Genomic DNA, 20,625 nt, shown 5'->3' with positions numbered 1-20,625 from the left:
GTATTTGAATCTGAAAATATTGTCAATCCAAAGTGACAGCAAAATCCATATGGAATAAAAAAGAGGAACTCATGTCTTCATTAGGATTCCCATATTGAGTCCAACAATGAATTGAATTCAATTCAGGAATCAGGAGCTAATAGTCTACTAAGACTATATTGAACTGCTGTTCTATTGGCATACCAATGCTATGGCAACCGTCGATAACCCGAGCACCTTGTATTAGCAAGGGCAATCAAACCACAATAATATGACCCGTCAAACTCAAATGGTATTGAATGGTGTTCCATCATTTTCCTCCAACTGCAATCAGATATGGTAAGCTCAACCCTTCCCTCCTTTCCATTCCAACAAAGGAGAATAATCAAAGGTGAAAATGATTTATGGTGGTCATCATCAGAAAGGAAATGTTCTTCTCATCCATAGCTTTCATCAAAGCTATGTAGGAAGGTGTCCTAAGATTTTTTTCCAAATTCATCACCTGATGCCTCCAAGGTGTCTTGATTGAAATCACAAAAAACACTAAACTAATATCAGTATTTCATGTCTAATATTCATAAGTAGATTCAGAAGCAATGATTTGAACATCACTCGATAATGAATATCTCAGATCAAGTGTTGGATTATATATTTTTTTTTTGCTTCATCCTCATCCACTACCGAAACCAAACTTTGACCATTTTTTTTTCTTTTAAAATTGAGTAAAAAATGATAGTAAAAATTGAGAGATTGCTCAGTGGTGGCGATAAAGTTATAGGTTCGATTCTGCCAGCCGATTTCTTCAACGAAATGAATCGGAAGAGGGAGCTGTAAATCCTCATCGCAACCTCCAAGTTCTCACAAAACAATTTCACTTTTTTAAATACAAAAAAAAAGATTGAAAATAGACAAGGGAAAAAAGAAGAAAGATCGCTCAGTTCAGCGGGGTGGTCGACACGCAAACTTCTCAAAGAAGAGAAGCCTGCATTCCGGTCTGTTGAGCTTGAATTTCACGTGGTCATCACAGCGATCTCCTCTGAGATGAGAGGTTATATGAAAGAGAAAAAAAAAAGTAAAAGAAACCTCCAACAGACATTGAAATTCAGTAACATACGTCGATTTAAAAGCTGGAGATAGAAATCGAAGCGGAGAGAACAGGATGAGACGAACGCAGCTGCTGGTGGCTATGCATTTATAGGAGTAAAAATTCTAGGGTTTTTGAGGGAACCTAACCCTAAAAATGATCTGGTGACAATGAAGCCGTGTAAATCATTCGGGTCCTTGTTCCGGCCCGAATTCTCTTTTCTTATTTGGGCTTAATTGAAAACTAGGCCCAATATCCGTTGGCCTTTTAGAAAAAACATTGTGCCACTCATACTATAATTCATAGCTTATCAACTACCATGGGACAAGTAAATTCCGTGATTTCACCTGAATCTTATTAGTTTAATTTTTTTTAATTACTTGAAAAAAATTTACTTAATCGTTTTAATATAAATTTAATGATAGATTTAACCTAAATATTACCTTATTATATTACTATTTTATAGTATTATTTCTAACATGAGACTGCATTTAGTTCGAAGATGTGTAATGACCACAACTTGCTCCTACTATTAGGTTCGTATATATATATATATATATTTCATTATTTACAAACATAATTATTACTATTAGTAAAAAATAAAATATTACTGCTACTAATATTATTAAAAATATTTACTATTATTTTAGAAGAATAAAATTATTAGCCAATGAAACTCGGCTACAAGGTTGTCAAAAAAATTAGCAAAAAATCAGAAAACTTTTGGATAATGTTTTATTTTTTATTATTATTCTTTTGTTTTGAATTTTGCACTGGATAGCATGAAGTTGCATTCAAAGGGAAAACAAAATTAGACCAGAAAAGGGGAAGGGAGGGAACATCATGGTTCCACGTCAGGCAGCATTAGCTGGTTAAAAGGATCCGTGCCATTCGCATTTGCATCAAAAATTAATGCTTCCCCTTGTCTTCACTCTCCCTCCCTCTGTTCCTGGACAACACCGCTCACGCTCTTCTCAACAGATGGACGTGATTGGTTAAATTAATGGCTGCGGCATCAAACAAAGCTACAGAGAAAGGAAGGAGATTTGATTAACAGAGAGAGAGGAAAGGTGGAAGGTTTTCGAGATGGTTTGTCTGAGTCGAGTCTTGGCGGTTTCCTATACAGTGAAGCCGTCGCGTCCTTACAATCGCTCTTGTTTTAGCTCTGAATTAGTTCACGCGACGCCCAAATTGAATACCCGATGGCGATCCATGGCGACTGAACCCGAGTCTTCCTCCTTCGCGCCTTCTATTGATTCCGAATCAACCGCCGGGTAAAGTCTTAGCTCTTTAATTGAGGTTTCCACGTAGATGAATTTTCGTTGAGAGTTTTAAATTCACTGCTTTGTTTACTACTTTTGCCTATCTGATGACGAAAATAGAAGATTTTGGTCTTAAGTATATTTGGAATTTCATTTTCACGCTATGCCTTGTCATTGGTAAATATGTGCCTTTTTTTTTTCCTTTCAAAAATCTGCAGATTTTGCATCATTGAAGGGCCTGAAACAGTCCAGGATTTTGCCAAGATGGAACTGCAAGAAATTCAGGATAATATTCGAAGTCGGCGAAACAAAATCTTTCTCCACATGGAAGAGGTGATCCTTTGATACTTTTTTCTTTCTTTCCTGTCATGCTACCTTGTTTCATCAGATGACAACTCAAGCCTTCCCCTAATGTTTCGTAGGTTCGGAGGCTAAGGATACAACAGAGGATTAAAAGTGCTGAACTTGGTATATTGAAGGAAGAGACAGAAAATGAACTTCCTAATTTTCCATCATTCATTCCGTTCCTGCCTCCGCTGGTGAGATATTATTTCATTTATGGCTTTTTCCTCAACTTATTGTTTTACTTGTTATTAGTTGTATGGTAATTGATGTTCATGTTGCTTACAGACCTCAGACAATCTCAAGGTTTATTATGCCACTTGTTTTTCTCTTATTGCTGGGACTATCATTTTTGGTGGACTTCTAGCACCCACTGTAAGTCACTCATGCTCTCAACTCTATAGAATGAAAGGAATAATTTTTTTGGGAGTGTTAAGTATTTTAAACGAAATAATCAAATTATATAAGAGGAAACAGGCAAGGGGATGACAATGTTTGCTTCATTATTCTGAAGCAACAAGTCCCCTTTTAGTGAGAGAATCTTGTTTGGAATTTGCCGGTGGACTATTTTGGTATTATTTACATGAAAATACACACAATAGAATTAGATATGGTTCTTGGAATCATAATTTCTTTTGCCTTACCCATCTCTTTCTTTTTCTTCCCATATCATAGCTGGAGCTTAAGCTAGGACTAGGGGGCACATCATATGCTGATTTTATCCGTAGCGTGCATCTGCCAATGCAGTTGAGGTATGACTAATCCTCTTGGTTTGTAATGGATGTTCATTATTTGGCTCTTTTGAGACAGTTGCTGAGCGAGAATGACTGCAGCAATTGTTGCAAGCTAGCTTATTGAAACAATATAAGATCTTTCTTTAGAAATATTGATGGCAAAATAATTGCATACACAAGTTTTCTTCCAAAGATGAGGCATCTGTTATTTGATATCAATTTGGTGTACCGTTGGTGCACTTTTGTTGTATTAAACACTGTTTCATTGGTGCTAAATGCAGTCAGGTTGATCCTATAGTGGCATCATTCTCTGGAGGAGCAGTTGGGGTTATCTCAGCCTTGATGGTAGTTGAAATAAACAACGTAAAACAGCAGGAGCATAAAAGATGCAAGTATTGTCTTGGAACTGGTAAATTCCTGAATCTTTCCTGTTTTTCAGCTCTTCTGTTTTCCAAATACTCAATTTATCCGCCTTGATGGTTAATGCAGGATATCTTGCTTGTGCTCGCTGCTCAAATACCGGATCACTTGTTCTTATTGAACCAGTCTCAACAGTCAATGGTGGAGACCGGCCTCTATCAGCCCCGAAAACAGAAAGATGTTCAAACTGTTCAGGATCTGGAAAGGTGTATCATCAAAAAATATGTAGTTTCAATGGTTTGTTGTGGACTTGTCCATATCAACCAGGAAATTTGAATGAAAGGAAGAATATTTTGCTTATGCAAATGCTGAACTCACCTTTGACAGTTTTCATTATTTACCTTTATTTGCCAGATGTAAAATTTGTTGACATCATCATATGTTCCGTCCTAATTTTTGGTTTTTTATGCTTTGGCAGGTCATGTGCCCCACATGCCTTTGCACTGGAATGGCAATGGCAAGCGAACATGACCCAAGAATTGACCCATTTGATTAGAGGTTCATTCTCACCCTCTCTTTCTTGTATTAATATCTGGAGCTCCTGTAATCTGAGTGTGACAAATAACCAATCGTGTGTATACATACATCTCAAGCACACAATAATATCTGCTTTTGAAAATGAAAAACTTCGATACTCCTTTGGCAATCTAATGTTACACCAGTGAGGTGTTTGTTCATTGCTTCCAATCATTATTGTCGACAATTGTCATATGGACTTCAGCTGGGTATTCATTTTTTTTTTTTGAAAGTTAAATTGGGATTTCATTAGAATGCGATGGGAGGAAATTGGTTTCCCTCAGCTCAAATACAAGAGACAACCTTATCAGCAAAAACACCAAATATTGGTTGGTATACTCACTTCCTGATCAGTATACCTTCCCAATATCTCCCCTTTAGGAATCATCCTGAATACAAAAAGGTAACTAAGAGAACCTGTGAATCCTACCTATTTACAAAAACTGAGCCCAACTGAGGAACTTTACACCCAAAAAACATACCATTTTTCTCTGTGCAGAGCATCCCATTACTTAGAACAAAAACAAACGCATCATATTATCCTACCTTACACAAGGGCCCATAGGGATATCATATTGTCCTACATTCAGCTGGGCATTCATTAATGTGGAATGAATCCAACTTGGTCAATTACAATAGATCTTGTAATTTAATCTTTCAGCTATATAAAGCATTGGTTATGCCTAGCATTTGAACACTATCAAATTAAACCCAATTGATAAGGCCAATGCAAGTTTTCTATTCATACCAACATTTATAGTCCACATTAACAGCGCACCAGGTTAGTTAAAAATATACCACGTGCAACTGGATCTGGGTATCACTGTTATGTGCAGGCTTCTTCAGAACAGACTATAGTTACAGCGATTTGTACTGCTCAATCAGACGAGAAGCATGAAGTCTTGAAGTGGGAATGACGGTGCAGCCCAAACTTTGCAGATAAGCAATCTACATTGAAAAGAGATGATAGTTTATTTCGTAAGTTGACCGGTGACGGATTTGGTTCGACAAATTAATGTGAAACATAAGCGTCAAACTTGTGGAGATAATCAATCCCATGACTCATGACTATGAGAGGAAATGATGGAGTTCGGATGATACGATCATGCATTTTCATAGTTCAAGGCGTGAACTCAATCTTGTGCAGCGTTAAATGCTTTAGCTTTCAAGTTTCATATGCCTCATCATGTGGCTAGGCGAACTTGCAAGGTTTCACGAGACACGAGCTAATGATCATAAATATCTTGAATGGATAATGAAGTCATTGAGATGAGAAGTTATATGACTTATGAAGTAGCTAGATGGGAAGTACTAGTGAAATAAAAGATTTTTAACATACCTGTTTAGATGTTGCTGCTGATGAACCCATCGAATTCTCCATCCTTAGTTTCTGGAAATGCTCCTAGAAGATGAAAAAACAGCTCCATTTTCAGAAGTAAAAGAGAACGAAGGCACCGATAGTTTAATTATCTCTAAATAGTATGTTACTTTGTTTTGAGAAGAAGTAAGAAAAACTACAACAGAAACCTAGAATCTGAAAAAAAGACCAAACCTGTTTTTCCCGCATTAAGTGAGAACGTTTATCAGCAGGGATTTGCTCCCACCTCACTACCTATAAAGGACGTACTCATATTATCAACGTCTTATGGTTGTATCAAAGAAATAGGCATTCAGAAATCTTCAATTAACTTGTACAGAATAAGAAAGCTCGCGAGAAAAGTCGGCCATCATAGACGTCAATTACATCCTTTTCATCTTTTTATACGAAATCCGACTGTTGAGAACAGCAATATATACTTACATATTCTGCGTAGTGAAATGCTTCCTCACAGCTCAAACATGGCCTTAATCCACGCAGAACTTCCTGATAAATAATGTAAATCATGTAACTGTTAGAATAATCTGTATCTTGCACGGACATATGAAATCAAAATTGGTTGAACCAAATCCTAATTGTTCCTCCTGGAAGCCTCCCTGCTGGAGGCCAAATCTGGCCAATGACATTTTTTTGCCATTTCAGCTCAGGTAATTGGGGACATAATTAAGAGCAGGGACGATCCAGCAGGAAAGTTCCCATAAAGAGACTACATGCCATGCAACTGAAGAGGTTTCCTTTGCTCTTTTATTTTTGTTTTTGCTTTTTCGCTCAAAACCAGAGGAGAGTTTATTTGATATAACAGTAAAAGTACACAGATAAGATTAATGTGAACAGGCCATGGGCTAAAGGAGCATTAACAGGCTATTGCTAATGGAGAACTGGTGTGACCTTGTGTTTATAATTCTTGACCCTCAGGCGCTCATCAATTACAAAGCGAACCTGCAGTTATAAGTCAAAGAAAAAATAGTGGTTAAAAACCACACTTCAAATATTCACATCACATGCAGTTCATCGTGGCAGGAGTAAAGTAAAACAGAAAAGAGTCAGTTTGATATAGACTAAGATGCTATTAGTAGAAAGCTAAAACGGAGATTAGGTTAAAGGCTAAAGTCTGTCCATAACCTTTTCATAAAATACAAACATCTAAGCCTCCCCATTCCCCCCCTCTCCCAATCAAACAAATAAGAGGGAAAAGGAAAAAAGGGAGACAAAAGGTAATCTATATCTTAGTGATGAGACACGGATTGATGTTAAAGGAATATTGTTGAAACTTGGAAACAAGGGAGCCTCTTTACCCTTCCTCACATTTGAACAAAGGTTACCTTATCAAGCAACCTCCTAGGCTCTTGAAAGGCTTGCTTCCTGGCCCATTGATGGAATAAGTGGGAGATGATTGATCTCTCCTCCACACTGAATCTGCAAGAAAATGACAAGAGCTGAGGAAAGATGCATTTACATAAAGCACTTTATCCATTACTGTTTGAGGGAAAACCTTGTTAAAAAAGTACTTCCACTGCATGCCTTAACTAACTCTGCAGACTCTTCTGAGGCTGCATTATTTTGAGCGTCAAGGAAATTTTCTGGCACCATGTTGGCTACAGAGGATTGCTTTTCACTTGGCAGTTCAGTGGTAAACTGTGCAATTTCTTTTGGAATGTCTTGATGTGTGGTTTTCAAAACATCCATGCTTGCTTCAGCCTACATCATATATCCATTTAAAATGTGGAATCAAAGTGAGCACCATCAACTCAAAAAACATTCTGGCATGGAAACTAACGAGAGTAAGCACAAAAACATCAGGTCAGAAGTGAAATGATTTGATCATTACTATGGGGAAAAAACATTTATGTTTTGTCGGTAATGGGTGAATAAAGCTTCAGACTTTCAGTGACAAATAATTCTGCACTTCTGAAAGTGCAAGTTCCAATGCCTACTTAATCCGTATTTAGCTATGTATCACTCAATGCTTTAAGAGGTTATACTGAGAAGTACATGCCATCCAAAGAAAAATGGAACTTATAAGAAAAGCTAATGTTTTTTTTTTTTTTTCGCTAAGCCATGAACTATTTCATTGATTCAATGATTCAATGGGGTTACATAAGTTTGTAGCCTTACATAGGAAAAACAGAGTTTGACCCATAAAAACCACCCACCCTATACAACCATTGCCTGAACCCTCTCTTACAAAATGAAAGCCCACCCTGTACAGTTCCAATCTATAACAGAAACATTTCACCAAAAACATATACTTAGCCAAAAAGAGTTCTTAAGTCATCAACAGGTCATTTCACTATGATAAAGTATATCTCAGCAAAAACCACACAAAGCATGCACCACGACTCAGACTTTGATCCGCCAGAAAATGACAGCAGCCTGTAAATCCACCCATCAACTATTTTACCAGCACCCATTGCACAAATGACATCCAAAACACCCATTCCAGAAATTTGTCATGCAGCAAATTATCTTACCAGTAAAGGGAATCAATACTTTCACACAAGAAAGAATGTGTTAGCAAACTCAAGTATTGCACAATCTAGATAATGGTTCACACAAACTCAGGAATTACAAATCTAGATAACGATTCTAACAGCACACAAATGAGAGATGTAGGTTAAAATATTTTGAGAGTTGAAATAAATAATTTAATGCATTTTCATATTTTTTTTTTTTGAAATTCCATGAAGATGACAGACAATTTTAAATTTGTACAATAAATAATCACTTTGATACCTGATGTATATTATGCACTTCTGTGATGCAAATGAACTAATATGCCATATAGAAGGAGCAGCAACATCAGAGGGCTGAGCCAACAGATTATTGAGATAATAATCTATGTAACTTCTCAATTAGCTATAACTACCTGACTTTCTAGAAGATGATCTGGGATTTCTTTAAGAAACCGTGAAGGTTGAAGCATCTGCAGTTGCCACAATGTTACCTCCAAATTGACAAAAGTAAACGCCATATTGCTAAAGCTTCAAATAGTTCAAACCTGCCAATTTGAATCCATTGTAACATACAGAACGAAAAGTTTTTGACGAGCACGGGTCATTGCCACATATAACAGGCGTCTTTCCTCCTAAATATATTTGATTGCAAATTAGTAAGCATCATGATTAAAACATTAACATAGTAGAATGAATTGTCAACTTTTAAGCCTGGGAAAAGCATACCTCTATCGATGTCCCATTTTCAGTTGCAGCACCATTGAATTCATGTATCAAAGGAATCTCTGTTTCATTTGCCTGTATTACAGCATCATCTATTAGATATAAATAATGATAATTGAAAGGAATCAGTGAAGGTAATGTCATAAATTTTCACGTGATTTCATTTTGAATAGAATAATTGTAGCAGTTGTTTCCGTAAGGGTTCAACTAGCATTAACAAATTAAGATAGGAATATACCTTTACTATGAAGACCATGTCCCATTCCAAGCCTTTCGACTGCAAACACAATAGTAAGTTAAAGAGAAAGTTCAGAAAAGTATATTCACCAACTCCAGAAGGACATTAATATGAGAATCCTCAAAACAAATAAGAAGAATGTTTGCTGAGGAGATAGACAACCTGATGAATGGTAGTCAAGGTAACAGAATTTTCATTGTCATGCCTTCGAGAACGAAAATTTTCTCTCTCACGCTCAGTTATGTAGTCAATGAAAAAATTTAGTACACTGACACAGCCTTTTTCCTCTCCAGTCTCTCTGTTCTCTTCTCTGTCAGTAAATTGGGTAGACAGGAAATCAGAAACATCATCTAGTAGGTACTGAAGAACCTGCAAGGTGGACCAATGAAATATGTATTCTTTGAATTGATCATAGAACTTCATCAATGGATGTAAATTTAGCTTTTGAAAGAAGAAAGTTGGTGGAAATTATTAGAGATAAGTTACAAGCTGAACAGATGTGCAGCTTGGTGACTGCATAAATGACTTTAAGGTGAATAAGATTCTAAATACTGAACTCTGTACCAGCAGATGCAACAAAAACAATTAAAGTAAACCAGCACTATCTTCAGATTTTATCCAACCAGAGGGCCAGAGTCACATATAGACAATTAACTCTACTGTCATGTAATCACCATATGAATAAGAAAAATAACAGTAAAAAACAGCCTGAACAAAAAGAAAAACAAAATGTAAATAAGGGTTTGTCCTGGTCTAACAACAAATACAGATTAAATATCCTAACAAATAAAAACTTCAATATAAGTTGCAGCATCAGCGTGGAAACTCGTAACTTACAGATCTGACATCATTGTCCTCATTAAGCAATTTTCCTCCATCAACGTCTATAACTGCTCGTTGTTCAAGAAGATATTTCTGAAAGTTATGACCAAATCAGTAGATGATTGAAATGTCAGTATAAACAGAACCATGAAATGGCAATGACACATTAAAGAGAAAGCCATCTCATTTTAGCATATATCACACTCTTCAGAGGTATAATTCTCTTTTACAAATTAAATAAAATCAACAATGGCACAGAGAGCCTGAAAAAAATGATAAGAGGAATTCGATTAAAGGTCAAAAGAGCAAGCTGATTAGCAATAGATCATAAAGAGAGATTGTGAAAGCATTGAGAACCTTAAACTAATTTGATAGAGGATGAAAACTGGAAATTTTGAATGAGCAGAAGCTTGGATATGTCTGTTGTAATATAAGCGGAGGGAAAGAAAGCATTTATCAATATTCAGTTGATGACAATGTAATTTAATTTAGCAACAATATCTTTTAGAAAAATAGCGTAATAATCTTATGCCAATTTACTTGTAAAAGTTTAAAGACAGGAAGCACATGAGCAAACCTGAGGTATCATGTTTGATACTGAAGTTATGACTGCTGAAATTGATTGTTCCTGCAAAATGACAATAACTAATATGAACTTCCCCGAAAAGTAAGTTTTGACTGGTATCTAACTTTGTCTTTGAAGAAGCATGTGAGTCTATTATCTGACTTAGAACAAAGCATAGCTAGTATCAAACTTTGTCTCTGAAGAAGCACTTGAGTCTAGCAGAGAAAAACATCAAACAGGTTGGAAACGAAAGGTGTCTTCCACAGGTCACAAATGACCACAAGATGCAGTTCATTTTGCCTTTATTTTCACCACATACTTAAAATTTGGTTTTTCTTCTAATAATGGGAATAAATATTGATGAAATATCCAAGTAATTGACACAATATAACTGATAACTTACCCTCTGAACAAGTTTTGATATCATTTCCAGTGTCAGTAGCACTTTACGACCTTGTGTAAGTTGACTTCTGTGATCAATTGTAGAAATCATGTTTAAGTATGTTCAGGAGAGATTAGACAGGCAGTCTATTGGACAAAAAAAGGCACAGAGATAAGCAACTTTCTACATGCTCAATCCACCAAAAGAAGTGGCTGTGTCATTTATTTAAACAACCGTGTTGAAGCAGTAAACTTTCAAAAATCTAACCCTATGTTTTGATAGCTACTCCGTATTAATTATGCAGGTTTAAAAAGGTCACCTAGCCACTTGCTCACTTTTATTTCAGAAGGTCACTAGCTCCAAACAATACTTACTATTCAACATTATGTTAGGTCAGGACCTGATCCCACATGAGTGAGAATAAGAGACTTTCAAGGAGCCCAATGTCAATAATTGGCAATAGCCCTTTTAACTAAGACAACTAATCAATATGTGGGTACTTTCTTTAAACTAATTAACTTCATCCAACTCAGGTATTTTCTTACGTATGCTTTCCCACTTCCATTTCAAGTGTCAAATTTTGGACCAGCATTCAGACTGGTATATACAGAAACCATAAAAAAAAAAATGTACAATATGTGGGTCTCATTAACTACTATTAGGTCAGTCCTTCATCTTTTCCAAATGCAGTAAATTGCTGAGAAGAAAGGACAATAGCAGCAGGACTTTAATTTATAGAAAGTAAACTCAGCACTATTATAAGCAGCCTAACAGACTACAGCCAGCAATCATGATCAAGAAGTTAATTTTACAAGGGATTTCTAGTGTTTAATCAGACAAGAACAAAGAGGAAAAATTATTGTAGGAAGATAGATAAGAAAACCTCTTGAAGGTACCAGAAATCTTTGCACTAAAGATGTCACTGGCAGCTGATATGAAGCTGCATTTTCTACAAGCTGCAATTTTTTCTACATGTTCAATTACCTGCAAAAGGGAGCATGAGAAGGAATTTTTTCAAATATCAGAGGACCATGCTGAGCACATAAGTCTGAAGAAAGGAGTTTTTGAAAAACAAGAATATGCATATACACATTCAATTGCAATGTGTACCCTCTTCTTTTCCTCTTTTTCAAAAGGAAGCAAAGCCTTGAATCCTTTACGATAGGCACCATCATCACAAGCAGGCAATGCTGTTTTAAGCATAGCAATAATAGCTCTAACTACCTGTCAAGAGATTAGTGTTTCATCAACATGTAAGTTGGGAACAAATTAACTACCATAGATGTTATAGAAGAGGAATTTCAAAGAATTCCCGCAACCTTTTTCCTGTAAAAAGCCACACCATGAAGATTAAATGGTATTTTCCTGTTACGGAAGGTAGTTTGAAAAACTTTTCCCGAGACCTGTAGAAAAAGTTGAAGCTAAGATTTTTCAGTAGATATTTACAAACTATAATCAAACTTTCATCATATTTAAACTATGGAGAGTAAGCTTGACCTGCCTCCGGTAAAGAATTGCAATTTTCCCAAAGGAGCAACTAGCAATTGTACCATTAGATGCAGTTTCCAAAATCTTGTCAACGACAAAGGCACACTGTGCATCCTCGTTATAACATTCCTTGATGGTGATCTATGTTTTTTCAATCAAACCACAAAGAAGAAAGAAAGGTTATGAACTAAACATAAATTGGAAAACATTAAAGTTATGGAGAAAATGGCACAATTAACATACCTTAGATCCATAGGAATTTTCAGAAAGAAAATTCTTTGACAGGCATCTTTTTGTATTATTTTGTATAAGACATGATGCAGCCTCAACGATACAGCGGGTGGATCGATAGTTTCTGATAAGTCTTATCTGGATGATTAATGCATGCGAAATATGGGAATCAAAACCAATAATGATGTAAATTAACAAACTTCATTCTGTAATGAGATGTAGAATACATAGGTGTTGAAGAGCAGGTGGTCAGACCTCTTTGTAGTTTGGAAAATCTTTGCGAAATGAATCAAAACCAGAAATGTCAGCTCCATTGAAGCTGAAAATTGACTGAAGTAACATAGAAGCCATTGGCTTAGCATAGTTGGGAAAGGAACTTAGTAAAACTTAGAGCATCAATGGGGAAAGAAGGAAAAAAAAAAAAGAGTCAACTTCCTAAAATGGAGGTATAGAAGATAAAGAGGTAAACCTGGTCATCATCACCAACAATTGTTATGTGGTTATGGGATGCAAGAATCCGCAGCAGACTGTATTGCATTGCACTGGTATCCTGAAATTCATCTACTATGATGGCTTTCCATGAATCTTGGCACTCCTTGAACACTTAAAATCGGAAAAAGCAAAAAGTTTTCAGCAAATGAATAAAAAAAGATAGTTGCACAAATTGACTACATGTATTCTATTGCATGAACCTTCAGGATATTGTGTGAGCAGCTTCACTGAACAACTGATTAAGTCATGATAATCTAAAGCATTGCAAGACCTTAATATGTCACTGTAACTTCCAAGAACTGCAGCCTGATTCAGATGTAGAGTTAAGAATCACACAAACATAAGCAAAACTAGGAAAAATAATTTATGAAACAGCATTTATCAGCTTACTCCTATTTCATCACCCATTTTACGGCACTCTTCTGGAGTCTTACCAGAAGCTTTTGCCTGAAATGACGAATAATAAGGTTTAAATTCCACAAAAAGAAAGAAACATTTTGCTAGCTCCACATGACGAAAAAAAGCAAAGAACAAATATAAAATATGGGCAAAGTTCATGGTTTTGGTGATTCTAAAAAGATGCATCATTGACACAGAATAAATTATTCCAGTGATGAGCAAAAGGGCAGCAACCTTCTCTACAAAAGAAATTAAGCTAACTCCAGTCTACCAAACAAGGACAAATTGTATAGCAGTTGAAAACAGCAAGTCAACATGTCAAACTAGATGAGTCGATAAAATGATGTCAAAATAGGCTTGCCCTAGTGGTTGGTACCTCCAATGAAAAGTGAACATCCAAGGTTCAAGTCCCTATTACCCTCTAGCCTCGACCAAGTGCACCAAGAAAATAAAATGACAGAAGACCAAAGCAAATAGTCAATGCAAGCAAACTCTTTGCATCAGAAATATTAGATAAATTTTAAAATATGAACATACAGATATTTTACAAATAACTAACCTGAGTCACAAACTTCTGCCATTTCTTTGATTTATCCTTAAAATATTCTGGATGTCTCACACCATTTAAAATTTCAGTTGTGCTTGACCTGCAAGCATCATCCTTTTGTCCACTCTTTTCATTTTCTAATAACCGCACTGCCTCAATGATTGCTCTTCTTTGTTGTCCATGTCCATAAATTAGAAACTCTGATGTACGCTCTAACCTATAACATAGATTCTCATATGTCAGATACAGATATGACCAAAAAATGTTAAAAAAATTTACAGAGTTACATTTAATTCAATTCTGCCTCAACCACGTATTTTATTTTCCATTCTAAACCATTGCCTCTGATGCCAGTAGTCCTCTGAAAGAGAAACAAAGCAGTGACAAGAGCTCTCTCTCACACACCACTTGTGCATGTTTCCAGGCCCTTGGTTTTCACTGACTTTTTAATAATTGAAGTGCATCATATTTGGACATCATTCAGAGGCTCAATGCTTATAAGTTTCGCACTTTCAGATACTATAAAACATTAAAAACACCAACTGGAAATTCAATCAGGTTTTCAAAATGCATGAAAAAGGAAATTAAAAACATACTGAGGATTTATTTATCTTATGATAAAAGAGTATCCAAAAGCAAATGCACTCATTAAGTTTGGAAAACATTAAAGAAGCTTAGGCATACTTCTCTGCATGTGAACGACACAGCTGCAAAGAGAATGAATGGAATGTGCTAATTGTAAGTTCTTTAGCCGTTGCCTTGCCAGCCACTGCACCAATACGATCTCTCATTTCAGAAGCTGCAGCTGTAGTGAAAGTCATTGCCAAGATGTTTGATGGACTAACACCCTGACAATGTTTTAGAGGATTGGAGATAAAAAAAAATCAACTAGTCAAAAGAACAGAATAGTGGATAACCTGGTAGTGATAGACAGAAAATTAGGGCATCTTTGGAATCTTCTAAGATGTCAGATTTTTTATGTTATTAAAAGGAAGAAAAAAAGGGCAAGTCAGGGGATGTCTCCACCGACAACTGACAAAAGGAAATTAAAAGGAAAAAAATAAAGAGCAAATTGAAAGACAAAGCAAATGTTATCAAAGAAAAAACAATGAATACCTCATTAAGCAACATCAGAACACGCCCAACCATTGTGGAAGTCTAAAATAAAGAAGATAGTTCAGCTGTTACTATAAATGAACAAACAGAAATGAACTATTGTAAAGATAAGTTCAATGAGCGAATGTGTAAGTCTATTATGAGAATTTGAGAGAGGAAGAGACCTTTCCGCTTCCTGGACCAGCAGTAATCATTAAAGGAATTTTTATATCACTACAAGCTGCATCACGCTGTCTATCATTCAAAGATTGCAAGTATTTTGAATATCCGTCGGGCATGCCCCCACTCTGTACTGTCCCCAAACTGCTTAGATCGTCCTCTTTTAACCCAAAATAATTCCTGGTATCTACTGCACTTTCTGCTCTTACATTCTCATTAGTAGTGAGAATCGAAGCAGCGATATGATCACTACAACTATAGTCATATTGCTGACCTCTCATGTCAATGTTGACATTTAGATCCTCCCTTTCTGCTTTTGCTGCAGACTGCTGCTCACATATAGCATCGATTTCTTCCAACATAGATTCATCAAAATCCTCATCTAGAAGGCTAGGTGTCAAGAAAGAATCACTTAAATTAGAGAAATCTGGTTTTTTTGTAGGGGTTATAAAAGGATCAGATAAGCATTCAGTGTCCATAGAACCAGCCATGGGTCTGACATTAGAAAACTCGCCATTTTGACTCTTTATGGACTTAGATCCAGCAGTAGAAAATGGTGATGGTGTGTTCATAGGTATCTCCATAAGAGGAACTCTCTTGACGCCAGTAATTAAAGCTGGCAACCCACTATCAATTCCATCCTTAGATCTGGAACAAAAACAAATAGAATAAACACAAGTTTCTGTTAACACATCTGCAGGACAAGTTCAAAGAATCAGAACAACTTTAAACATAACCTATAACATTGATGATTTTTCTAAGGATGGGGGGTGAAGCAAGAAAAAGAAGGCGAAAATGATGTGTTACATCACATCTTCGCTTGTCTAATGTGGAAGAATTGCTTTTAAATTAGACTAAGTTATTTGGAAAATAGCTAGTAAGATGTAAAAGTCTAAGCAATGATATTCTCGTAAACTTTCTCCACTATAAAAACAGAGCATCAAGATTTTCAAATTAGAACTAGAAAATACCTCAGCTTTACAATCAACAAACAAACAGGAAAACTATCGAACATGTGACATAAAATCCCTATTTTCTTTCCACAGCTTTCTCGCGATTGAAAAAACAGGAAACCCTAACCTAACGGAAAATGGATTACCTGCAAGGAAAATGATCGGTAAAATATCTGTCATCGCGATTCCGTTTACGAACGAGGAAAGGCTTGGTGGCTCTGAAATTCTGAGAAATCCGAGGGTTTTGCAGCTGCGGAGTCTGGTTCGCGGGCGAGAGAGGCGTGAAACTAACATTTTCTTTGGGCATTTGCTTTTGATTATGGCTGAGTTGGTCGAGAGCTCAGAACATATTGATAGTTCGACGGGTAAACCTGGAAGGTGAAAAGAACTGTTGCGAGATGGGTGGAGGGATTGGTGTCGCGGGCAGTGGCGTCTTGATTCTTGAAGAACGTTTCTGGTTTTTCCCTCTTGAAATTGGAAAGTTCAAATTATGGGCCTTGAGCTTTTGAGCTTCGCCTCTTATGTTTGAATGGATGTAAAATATAACTTATTTGGGCTTCCAACGGTTCAACAAAGCCCACTTCACTGTTTGTTACTTGTCTTTACCAATTCATGTTTACCTGTCATTTCCTGCAAAGATAATGAAATTATACAAATTCAGTATAACTAATTAATTGTATTAAATTTTTTACAATTAGCATAAAATGTTTATTATGCAAATTATACAACATGATAGGATTATCACTTTGAAATATGATTAATCTATTTGGTAACGTAGATTGACTCATTTTAGATATGATAATCTATTCAAGATAAAATATATTGATTAATCGTCAATATTTTTATTAATTTAATAATGTGATAATATTTTTAAAATAATTTTATTTTTTATTAATTTTAAAAATTATTATTATATAAATTATATTTTTTAAAAAAATTTTATTATTTTCTAAAAAAAAAACTCTCAATCGACCACCCTAAAGCCAACGGTGCTCCTCAAGGGAGTCCAAGATCTAGGGTGCATAGTTAGATCTTGCGTTCTTTTAAAGAGTTCTTGTCGAATCTAATTAATCGATGTAAAAAAATGTCATCGATCAGTTTAAGAGAAAAAAAAAGTGATAAAAGAAGAAGAACATTTTAAATATTTTACACTTAGGTATTAATATTATTTACATGTTTACGAATTTAAATAGTTTAAGAGTTTTTTTGTAATATCATATTTAAAATTTTTAATCAAATTAGACTCGAAATTGGTACTGTATTAGCTTGGTTCGCCTCAATTACACCCTTATTCATATTTAAAACATAGAAAGAAATCACAATGAGAATATACAAACTTGAATTAAAAAAAAATCCAAACCAAGTAAAATTCAAGATTTGTAATACTCCACCCAAGTAGTTTAAGAGCCTATTACCTTTTTAACTTTTTTTTTTAAATGTTTTTAATATTATATATATGTAAATAAAATTTAATATTTATTTATATATTTTAAAATTTTATTTTAAGTTTTTATTTCAAACTCAAGTGAAAGTTTCATTTTGAACATAAATTAATGATAATCAGTCTAACTCAAGTAACTGAATTATTTTTCAAGACAAGTTCGAGTCTTAAAAGATTTTTAATCGAGTTGAACTCGAGTTTTGTACCGTATCGATTCGGATCGGTCTGACCCAACTTCATCTCTATTCTATTTCAAAACTTAATAAAAGAAATCACAATGAAAATCCTATGCACTAGAAGTATTTTTTTTAAAAAAATCCAAAACAACGCCTACGAAGGACAATAAAAAGAAGGATGCGTTTCGAGTTGTCTAGTTAAGACCTCTAACCGACGATACTCCCGCAGTAAAGGAGCAATCTTGTAAGGAACCAAACCGTAGCGTGGGACCTCGAAAACAGAAGAGTTGTCGCGCAGCTTATCACCGTGCCACTGTGCAGCAAAAGTAGCGATCTCGAGCGTTCGAAATGGAAGCGCTAAGAGCAACATACGGAGAGGCCTCCTCCGACTCAGACTCCGAAGCCTCCTCTCCACCAACTCTTTCCACCAAATCGAAAACCCAAACAGAGCAGACACTATCTTCCCCTCTGCCTCCACCTCCTCTTTCTCTCCTTGACCCTCCTAATGCCCTTGGTAGTTCAAACTACAATCAACTTCCAATTGTTTGCTGTTGCTAATTTTTAATTTTTTTTGTCCACCAACTATTTGTTTCTATTTCTTGACAATGCAAGGGTCTCTGGATTACCTGCAAACTGGTCAGCCCAGTAGAGTCAGAAGCTTCCCTCACGTCGAAGGCAACTATGCTTTGCACGTCTACATCCCAGGTGCCTTTGTTTCTTAAAACGAATTGTTACTTTTCTTCGTTAATGATGAATGCCTTGAGCTGCTAGACTTAAAGAGTGTTTTTTGGTTGTGTTATCTCAGTTTATATACCGTGTACATCAAAAAAAGAGATTGGTAAGTTCTTGAAGAGGGTTGCAACCTTTGTGCCCGGTCTTCATGTTGTCGACATTGATGTTCCATTGAATATTCTGTGTAAAGAGGAAGATAAACTTGAACAAGTTGCTTTGGGAAGGGAATTCCACATAAGTCTAGGAAGGACCGTTCCTATTAGAGTTCACCAGATTGACTCTATAGTAACAATACTTCGCCAGAAGCTTCAGTTTCAAAAGCGGTTAGATGTTGTTCTTTAGTTTATGCTAGTTCTATTCTTTTTTTTTCTTTTTTTGATAATATACTGTTTCAATTTATAAAATCTTTGTATGGTTTTTTCTTTCTCCTTTTCTGATTTCCAGGATATGGTTTTGAACTGTTCTTTAATTGCAAGTAGGTATTGGATTGATTTTAACAAATGGGATGTTTTTGTCAATGATGATCACACACGCTCCTTTCTTTCACTTGAAGTTATTAGGGGAGGATTAGCTGAGGTAGGTGTGCTGAATTTCCTTTCTTTTTTCACTGCAATGATAATTGCATCACATATTGAGCATGCTTATGCTGTCTGATCATTCATTGTTTAGATGCGTGGACATCCCAAGAGAAAAAAAAAAAAAAGAGATAAAGAAAGAGGACAAAAGCAAAAAAGCCATAGCATCATTGCCTATTTCATTTTGGATAGATATGCTTAGATTTTCAAGCAATGCATCTTATGTTGAAACACAAAAACTTTTTCTTTCCACTTTTTCTGGAGAGAAGTGGAAGTTTAAGTTAGATATTTGACTATAGATTCCTCTTATATTATCATTCGTAAATAAGTAATTACTTACAAGTATAAATACACGTTTTAGATTCCAGGAGATAACAGGTTATATAACTGTTTTAGTTATTTGTTGCCCTTTAAGATGTTATATTCTACTATTAGTTTATTATTTACCTGTTGAGCAGGAGGACCAATGAGTCTGCACTTGGGAGCATGCTTGCATCTATTATTTTGTATTTGACTATGCTGTAAAATTGTTTTATACATTTTTATTTCTATGATTATAAAGTGAGAAGTAGTAGTTTTAAAATGGCATAAAAATTTAGAGATTGTTGCTTCAAATTGGAGAGAAAAACTCTGCGGCATGTTTAGTTGTTCTGGTTGTCATACTAGTTGGGGATTTGTTCTGTTCTCACTTTCAGACAATTAAGAATTTAAGAGCTGCTTGAGTAGGATAGTTGTTGTATGTAGGCTAAAATTGGCATGCTCATCTCACAGTTCTTTTTCCTTTTCTTCTCTATGTTTAACTGTTATTTTGTTGCCAAGGTTATGGTATTTACTTGGTTGCCATTAATTTTCAGATAACTAAGCAAATTGAGGGTGTTAATGAAGTTTACAAGCTTCACAATCTTCCTGAGTTTTATAAGGTTTGGTTGTTATGATTCATTGCCAAGTCTAATAAATACTTGTAAAATTTAGAGCAATGATCATGTATCATATATTTCGTTGATCACAGGATCCACGGCCTCATATATCCTTGGCTTGGGCACTGGGAGACCTTAGTGTTCCCCTTAAGCAAGTGGTCAAGGAAGAAACAAGGACATCCAGCTTTGGAGGTTCTTTACAGAATTGTATATGTACTAGTAAATTCGGCGGCATTGAGTGTAAAATTGGTAAGAAAACATATAAGATATGTAAATCTCTTGATGAACTATAAAATCTCCTCAACCTCTTGTGGTTAGCCTTTGTAGTTTATTTGAATTATGTTACCAGATTGGATTATTGTGAAAGTCCAGATAAAGAACCTGCTGTTAGGTCCTTATCGACCACCGTACACTTCTCTCTGCATGTTGCTAACATGTGTGTTCCTTGTGACCATACAACTTGCATCTTTCCGAAATGTCTTCCTTTGGGTTTGATCACAT

At 35.6% G+C, this 20,625-nt stretch overlaps 3 protein-coding genes across 3 annotated transcripts; 2 read left to right on the top strand and 1 right to left on the bottom strand.

The window, feature by feature from the left end:
- On the top strand, positions 1,843-4,503 carry LOC18605259. Its single transcript, XM_007038173.2, has 8 exons — positions 1,843-2,337; positions 2,544-2,658; positions 2,748-2,864; positions 2,956-3,042; positions 3,343-3,419; positions 3,683-3,810; positions 3,891-4,027; positions 4,240-4,503. Exons 1-8 carry the CDS (start codon positions 2,150-2,152, stop codon positions 4,315-4,317), a joined length of 927 nt encoding a protein of 308 aa, XP_007038235.2. The 5' UTR covers positions 1,843-2,149; the 3' UTR covers positions 4,318-4,503.
- LOC18605258 (ATP-dependent DNA helicase SRS2-like protein At4g25120) lies at positions 4,554-16,744 on the bottom strand. The gene is made up of 29 exons (XM_018118069.1): positions 16,430-16,744; positions 15,336-15,978; positions 15,172-15,213; positions 14,740-14,903; positions 14,068-14,272; positions 13,500-13,556; positions 13,310-13,415; positions 13,087-13,220; positions 12,873-12,947; positions 12,630-12,755; positions 12,396-12,527; positions 12,218-12,301; positions 11,988-12,122; positions 11,782-11,882; positions 10,920-10,986; positions 10,529-10,579; positions 9,967-10,044; positions 9,292-9,498; positions 9,130-9,168; positions 8,895-8,966; positions 8,714-8,800; positions 8,582-8,638; positions 7,208-7,413; positions 7,038-7,131; positions 6,604-6,654; positions 6,139-6,201; positions 5,890-5,949; positions 5,677-5,739; positions 4,554-5,285 (listed from the first exon to the last, which is right to left on the bottom strand). The coding sequence occupies exons 1-29, from the start codon at positions 16,588-16,590 to the stop codon at positions 5,196-5,198; spliced, it is 3,450 nt and encodes a 1,149-aa protein (XP_017973558.1). The 5' UTR covers positions 16,591-16,744; the 3' UTR covers positions 4,554-5,195.
- Positions 18,043-20,529, top strand: LOC18605257 (U6 snRNA phosphodiesterase). Its single transcript, XM_018116868.1, has 6 exons — positions 18,043-18,414; positions 18,513-18,605; positions 18,706-18,955; positions 19,112-19,208; positions 20,062-20,127; positions 20,217-20,529. Exons 1-6 carry the CDS (start codon positions 18,249-18,251, stop codon positions 20,415-20,417), a joined length of 873 nt encoding a protein of 290 aa, XP_017972357.1. The 5' UTR covers positions 18,043-18,248; the 3' UTR covers positions 20,418-20,529.

Source organism: Theobroma cacao, chromosome 3 (assembly GCF_000208745.1).
Source record: "Theobroma cacao cultivar B97-61/B2 chromosome 3, Criollo_cocoa_genome_V2, whole genome shotgun sequence".
Taxonomy (NCBI): Eukaryota; Viridiplantae; Streptophyta; class Magnoliopsida; order Malvales; family Malvaceae; genus Theobroma; species Theobroma cacao.
The sequence above is the reverse complement of the archived record's forward strand: the minus strand, read 5'-3'. Positions and strand labels throughout refer to the sequence as shown.

Bases quoted from the DNA above. Each gene is read 5' to 3' on its own strand.
- LOC18605259 (XM_007038173.2), top strand. From the start codon at position 2,150: ATGGTTTGTCTGAGTCGAGTCTTGGCGGTTTCCTATACAGTGAAGCCG. The intron at 2,659-2,747 runs GTGATCCTTTGA...AATGTTTCGTAG, and splicing joins TCTTTCTCCACATGGAAGAG to GTTCGGAGGCTAAGGATACA. The intron at 3,420-3,682 runs GTATGACTAATC...TGCTAAATGCAG, and splicing joins CATCTGCCAATGCAGTTGAG to TCAGGTTGATCCTATAGTGG.
- LOC18605258 (XM_018118069.1), bottom strand. From the start codon at position 16,590: ATGCCCAAAGAAAATGTTAGTTTCACGCCTCTCTCGCCCGCGAACCAG. The intron at 12,302-12,395 runs GTCAAGCTTACT...CTTTTTCTACAG, and splicing joins CAATTCTTTACCGGAGGCAG to GTCTCGGGAAAAGTTTTTCA. The intron at 11,883-11,987 runs GTATATGCATAT...TCCCTTTTGCAG, and splicing joins TACACATTGCAATTGAATGT to GTAATTGAACATGTAGAAAA.
- LOC18605257 (XM_018116868.1), top strand. From the start codon at position 18,249: ATGGAAGCGCTAAGAGCAACATACGGAGAGGCCTCCTCCGACTCAGAC. The intron at 18,606-18,705 runs GTGCCTTTGTTT...GTGTTATCTCAG, and splicing joins TTTGCACGTCTACATCCCAG to TTTATATACCGTGTACATCA. The intron at 19,209-20,061 runs GTAGGTGTGCTG...ATTAATTTTCAG, and splicing joins TTAGGGGAGGATTAGCTGAG to ATAACTAAGCAAATTGAGGG.